At 36.7% G+C, this 6712-nt stretch overlaps 1 protein-coding gene across 2 annotated transcripts; it reads left to right on the plus strand.

The window, feature by feature from the left end:
• Positions 1 to 664: 664 nt before the first annotated feature.
• Positions 665 to 3121, plus strand: LOC126600489 (aluminum-activated malate transporter 10-like). 2 transcript variants are annotated; one of them, XM_050267062.1, is made up of 6 exons: positions 665 to 1077; positions 1199 to 1339; positions 1416 to 1712; positions 1825 to 1943; positions 2088 to 2231; positions 2516 to 3121. In XM_050267062.1, exons 1-6 carry the CDS (start codon positions 732 to 734, stop codon positions 2984 to 2986), a joined length of 1518 nt encoding a protein of 505 aa, XP_050123019.1. In that variant the 5' UTR covers positions 665 to 731; the 3' UTR covers positions 2987 to 3121. The 2 variants fall into 2 exon arrangements, with proteins under 2 accessions (XP_050123019.1, XP_050123020.1); XM_050267063.1 differs by having other exon boundaries at positions 1440 to 1712.
• The last annotated feature ends 3591 nt before the right edge of the window (positions 3122 to 6712 follow it).

A 6712-nucleotide genomic window follows, 5' to 3' on the forward strand; every position in this document is an offset into this window, starting at 1 on the left:
GATATTCAATAGAATCATCTATATGCACCACGCACCGCTGAGGTTTTCTTAAAAAATAAAAATAAATCATCTGTATGCTGTTTGTGATGTTTATGCAGTACAAGTAACACATACATAAATTGCATTATAAAAAACGTTGCATTCCAGGATTGAACACTGTCCTGTTGGTGATGTTTGAAGTGAAAATGACCAATTGATACAGGTGTAAGAAACAATGGGATTATAAGCTTGAAACATAACTTCTCTAAACGCCCGACGTATGCTTAGTTGCCATTGTATAGATACAGTCGAAAATGTATGATAACATAATTAATAATATATTTTGTTTATTATGAGGATGCTGGCACATTAACGAACGTTCGTTCCATAGTCGGACGGAAGCTTGAAATGAGTTTTTACCTATTTTGAATGAACAGAGAATGGAATTAATGAAAGTTCAACATATGTGTCCTTGAGTCCCAACCTGACCTACCCAACATACAAAAAACAAGAAGTGCATTGGCCTTTAGGTGCTGTCATTGCCATGCTATTGGAAATTTTTTGTTTATTCTTTACATCATTACTCGCAAGCTCATTTGTTTATTTCACCACTATGAGAAACCAAATTCCCTTATATATACTTCAATAGTCCGTCAGCTTTCCTCACCAACAATCCTATCCTCTACATAACCCTGAGGACCACCTGTCGTATAGTTCTTCTCGTCTAATTCTCTATTTTCGTTTTAAAAAAAATGGCTCAGGAGAAGGAAGCGACCGGTGCAATGGAGTGGAGGATAAAAATGGCCGACGGGTCATCTGAAAGTTTGGCTCCCACCGAGGCACGAGGGTGCCCCGGCATAGCCTGGCTTGCCTTAAAGGGCCTGGTTGTAGGGTTGGTTATGAAAGTATGTGACTTTCTGAAGAAAGCTTGGGACTTGGGGCACAATGAGCCCAGAAAAGTGATCCATGGCGTCAAAGTTGGGATGGCCCTCACAGCTGTCTCACTCTTTTACTACATGAGACCTCTATATGAAAGTGTGGGAGGAAATGCCATGTGGGCAGTTATGACAGTTGTGGTTGTCTTTGAAAATACTGTAGGTAAGTTACAAACAATTTTTTTCATTTGTTTTTTTATACGATCTATTAGTGCGATATTAGCTCCTCAGTGAAGGTCACAAGCCGAAAAGCACCCATTATTTACTTGTTTATGTGCATGCAGGTGCAACATTATCTAAAAGTATAAACAGAATTTGTGGAACTCTTCTTGCTGGATTTCTTGCCATTGGCATCCATTGGATTGCTGATCGTTCCGGGAAAGATTTTGAGCCTTTCATCATTGGATTTTCAGTTTTCTTATTAGGTATGTAGTAGTCTTATTAATCTCATTTTATTTTGTAATAGCTATAAATAGTACACATAAGTTTAATGTGTTACAGATATTGTTATTCTTTTTTCTTCAGCTTCTGCAGCAACCTTCTCGAGATTTATACCCTCGGTGAAAGCCCGATTTGATTATGGTGCCATGATCTTCATCCTCACATTCAGCTTAGTTTCAGTGTCGGGTTACCGGGTGGATGAGTTATTTGACCTGGCCACCCAAAGAATGTCGACCATCATCATTGGAACTTGCTTGTGCATTGTCATAACCATGATCATTTGCCCCATTTGGGCTGGGGAGCAACTCCACATGCTCATCACTGGGAACATGGACAAGCTTGCCAATTCCTTAGACGGTACAAAATTTAATCCAATCCCAACTAGTTTAGGACAATTTAATCTCAACTTGTGTTTATTGTCCTAGGACAGTTTTGCTGACAGTATAAAATGTCGCACTATACTCTTCAGGTTGTGTAGCAGATTATTTCAATGATAGTGAAGGCTTTGCTGGTAGTGACAAAGAATCCGACAAGAAATTGCTTGGCTACAAATGTGTTTTGGGTTCAAAGGCAACAGAAGAATCCATGGTATTGCAACAGAAACATATATAATTTATGGTGTAACTTTCATTTTATATTCAATAAATTCTCTTGTATCATCGTGATTTTTTTTTTTTTTTGAAAAAGAGAATAATCGGTCTCTAACAGTGCCATTAATTGTCTGTTTTATAGGCCAATTTTGCTAGATGGGAGCCGGCGCACGGCCAATTCAACTTCCGGCATCCGTGGAAGCAATACCTCAAAATCGGGGCATCAATGCGCAACTGTGCTTATTGCATTGAGGCGCTCAATGGTTATGTCAGTTCTGAAAATGAGGTAATTCCAAATTCTGCAGTAAACTAAAAGTACTTTTATTAGAAATCAATCAAGTTTCTAATTAAAATTGCTTTCTAGAAAAACACTTGAATTGCTTCTTGCTTCATGAAGAAGAATTTGCCAAGTGTTTTTCTATGAAGACACTTCTAGGTGCACATATAACCAACCATAAAAGAGCTTTTTTAACTTTTTCTGTCAGACGTTGTCAAAAGCACTTTTAGTTAGATATCTAATTTATTAGAGCAAAAATACTCAAATTGAATCACTTTCATATGAATTTACAGGTATCTGAGCTCACAAAGAAGCATATCAGCAACATTGCCATAAAAGTAAGCTCACACTCCTCAATGGTGATAAAAGAGCTAGCAAGGACTATGAAAACAATGAAGAAATCATCTGCAATGGATCTCCTAGTTGGAGAAATGAACAATGCAGTTTTAAAACTCCAAGAGGACTTGAAATCTCTTCCTAACTTATTCATTAACCCAAAGCCGCTTCTGCAAGAACCCGAATGCCCCGAAAACAACACCACCACAAAAGCAGAAGCAGAAGCAACTGCTCTCATGGACATAATTCCACTTGTGACTTTAGCTTCTCTGCTCATTGAGATTGTTGCTAGGGTTGAAGGCATGGTTAGTGCAGTTGAAGAGCTGGCAAAGCTGGCCGAATTCAAGGCGGTCGGCGCTGAGAAGGCAAATCAGAATCAGACTAGTAACAAAATTGTACCAAATCAAAGTGCCCACCAAAGGGTTTGAAATAGATTTGTATACTGATTATTGTTCTTGGCAGATTGTGTTGTTGGAAAAAAGCGGGCAAGAATGCCAAGAAATATATACTAATGAGGTGGTGCTGTAAATTATACCATTCTAACAACTTGGAACATAATTCAAACTCTGTCATTGACCAAACCTTAAATTCGATCACTGTATTTATTGATCACAACTTATGTTGTTTATCTTTTGTTTATCTTTACACTCACTCCCCATTTTTCCCGATGAACCAAAACACTTCTCCTGGATGTCATCGACAGCCACTATCCTCCTCCACTTTTTGTTTCTTTTTTCTCCTCCTCCTTTTCTCTTTCCCCTCGAGTTGAATGGGAACTGCAGTGCTCCTCGGGCTTTGCTGTCGACAATGAATTCCCTGTATGTTCCTCCGTCAACTCCCTTCCTCACCGACTCTCTTCTTTCCCCGTCGGCCCATCGGTTGGAACCTGTAGGTTCCATTTTCATACCCTCGTTAGTTGTTTATTCCCCAAGCTTCAAACTTTTGACGTTTAATCCCACTTCGTTGATAATGAAAGCAAAATACTAATTCAAATTGACCCAATCACCTATAGTAATGTCTTATATATATATGGAGCGGAACTAGTGATAATAATGACGATGAGGACAATTATACCAAGGGCAATGATGATTAGGGTTGAATAAACTGTTAAATGAATTGTTAATTGAATTATGTGGAACTTGATGTGGAGGATAACTAAGATTAAAAATGCCATGAAACCAATTGTTATAAACAAATAGAAAGAATTGAACAAATGATTGATAGGTGTTTACCTTGAACTTGAGGTATTCAATGAATTGACAGTGAGTAAGAATTTTATGTCATTCAAAATCAGTTATGAAAATATTCTACATAATGAAAATAATGAATTCAAAGTAGTGATGTAGATATATTTGAAAATAAGTTTTTTGCAAACTTATTCAATGACTTACAATCGATGTACTGACGATTGAGTCAGCAAATTGAAATGAAAGCAAGGATATTGGTGCACGTAGGCATCCTTGATCTTAGAACTAAAAGTGTTTATAGTTTTTAATTGGGAATTGATAGTTGAAATTGTCTTCTGTTTTTGTGAATACGCAGAAGGTTCAACCTCCTTCTTCAGATGAAGGCTTTTTCTTAAATAGACTGAAGATTGTTGATGATTAAAGTGGGAAATCCGGTTGCATCGTGAGCTGGAAAGATGCTAAAGCTGATTACTATAGGAGCATGCGGCCATAATTGGGGAATAGGATGATGGATGAATAGTAAAAAGTGATTTTACTATTCATGAATAGTGTCTTGTCTGGAATGATTGTTGATAATTGATACTGTTTTCGGTGTTGATTTTGACATATTTCTTATTGGAATCACATGCCGAGTAACTGTTTGTTTACATGGGTTTATTACAATTCAAATGGGTCTTGGGAATCCTGATAATCTGACCACTTACCTTTTTGACTTGCTGAGTTGGTTGGTTGCTGTGAGGATGCATCTGAAGATTCCGAGTCTGAGTCTTCTGTGTGGAGCATTCATGCTTCTGCAAGTAATTGTTGGGCTAGGTCTTTGAGCTGGGTGTAATTTTCCTTCTTTTTTGAACTTGATGACTTGGATGACTTGGCTGTACCTTTGAGAGATGACGAATGACTAATGTTTGATAGAGATTATTCTGGGATGAGTAGTAGTGCCATTTTTTATTGAACTGGAATAGCTGGAGATTGAGTGATGGGAAACTCCGAGAGGACCAAATTGATGATCTTCTGATGATTGAACTTATCCCACCATTTGACTGATCTTGAATGGTAAACTTCACCTGTTTCGACTTCATAATTCCACTTCATAATCCACAGGACTTTGTACTTGGCCATGAATAATAGGAGAAGTGTAATCCTGTAGTTGAATCAGCTTCTGTTAAATTTTTGTTGGAAAGCAGCTGAGAGAACTTGCATAAGTTCGTTTGGGAGGAAACTAGCTGTTGGGCCGTGAACGGACCACCATTTTGGGAACCATGCAAGAAAAAGTTAGTCTGAAACTTTTGTCAAAATTAATAAACCATGAATGACTAAAGTTTTCTGTCTGATGGAGAAAGATGTTAGTCCATGCTTGGATGTAATCGAAATAATTATAATGATTATTGGAAATAAGAACATTCTGTGAATGAAGAGGCTTGGTTTGATAAGGGGGAAGTCCCCATTTTGATTTAGTTAAAAACTTTCCAATGTAAAGAGAATGGTATATGATTTTATTTTCATGGGTTTTGCTGTAAAGAGGTTTGATTGAAATGGACTCAGTTTCAATGAGGATGGCTTGATAATATTTGAAATTTTTGTAAGATTCAGTAGGTTGATAATGAAAATTGGGTGGAAAAACTGTTTTGGCTATTTTTTCTGGGGCTTGTTCTTGATGAATGGTGAAGGGAATGCTAAAAAGATATTTATATGGATTTTTCTTAACATATGGGGATGTTTTGGTATAGCTAGCTGATTGAGATGATGATGATGAATGATATGGCTGAGTTGAATAAGGGTTATACTGACTGACCAATGTCGTTTGGTAATTGGGACGTGGTGTTTGGTAATTTGGTCTGAGGTTTCCTATTGTGGAACCTAAGAGGGTGAAACGGTTGGTAATGGCTAAGGTCGATGAAGAATCTGGGCTTGATTATTGTTTTACTGGTGGTGGTGGTAGAGTGGCTGGAAGCCTCCTCTGATCAGTTCTTTTCCCTATCATTCTTCCCCTGTTTTGATGCAATGTTTTGAACATCTTTTTATGAAACATGTTTTGCAGACTTGTAATCGATTATGACTAAAAACTTTTGATTTAATAAATCATCTTGAAATTTGCTAATGCATAATACTATAGATAATATTTCTTTCTTAATAGTGCTATAATTACTTTGTGTTGGATTCCATATTTCTGAATGGAAACAAACAATTTGTTCAGGAAATCCGGAAGAAATTGACTGTTTGAGAATACCCTCGTAACTAATTTCAGAGGCATCAGTTTCAACAATTTTGAAGAAATTAGGAGTTGGAATGCCAAGACAGGGCAAAGTCTTAACATGTGATTTGATTTGTTTGACTATGGAAGTATGAGTATTGGACCATGATGAGGGATTTTCTTTTAAACGATCAAACAAGGGTTTGCATTGTTGTCTAAGATGTGGATAAAATTTTGCAACATAATTTAAGGATCCTAGAAATCTTTGTAATTGGGTTTTGTTAGTGATTTCATCTGGAAACTTATTTGCAAATTGAATTACTCTATCTATTGGTTGTATGGTTGACTGGTGGATATTGTATCCTAAAAACCTAATTTTGGTTTGGAATAACTTAATTTTAGTTGCTGAGACAGTTGGAGCAATATTAGAAAATATGAAAATAACACAAGAATTCCATTAATAATAATCATAAAGAAATTCACAACATCAATTATATATAAGATTAATATAAATAGCTAGATAGAAAGTTAGAAAAACTGACAAACTTGGAGATGAGGCTTGCATAAATGCAATGTCCTAAAGACAAAATTTTGCCCTTACTCTTGTGCTTGTAGTTCGGTTGGCGTCCATCTTCCAGGATTCAATAATCTATAATCCGAAGTCAAAGTACTTCAATTTTCGGACTCTGGTGAACTTCATATATTCCGTATTCTTAAGACACAACTCGGATTTTTACTAAGACATTGTAGAAAACTCTTCTCTTCATTTTCTTAGA

This window comes from Malus sylvestris, chromosome 14 (assembly GCF_916048215.2).
Source record: "Malus sylvestris chromosome 14, drMalSylv7.2, whole genome shotgun sequence".
NCBI lineage: Eukaryota > Viridiplantae > Streptophyta > Magnoliopsida > Rosales > Rosaceae > Malus > Malus sylvestris.

Excerpts from the sequence above, each read along its gene's own strand:
- LOC126600489 (XM_050267062.1), top strand. The coding sequence starts at position 732 with ATGGCTCAGGAGAAGGAAGCGACCGGTGCAATGGAGTGGAGGATAAAA. Across the intron at positions 1,078-1,198 it reads TGTCTTTGAAAATACTGTAG|GTGCAACATTATCTAAAAGT; the intron begins GTAAGTTACAAA and ends ATGTGCATGCAG. Across the intron at positions 1,713-1,824 it reads GCTTGCCAATTCCTTAGACG|GTTGTGTAGCAGATTATTTC; the intron begins GTACAAAATTTA and ends TATACTCTTCAG.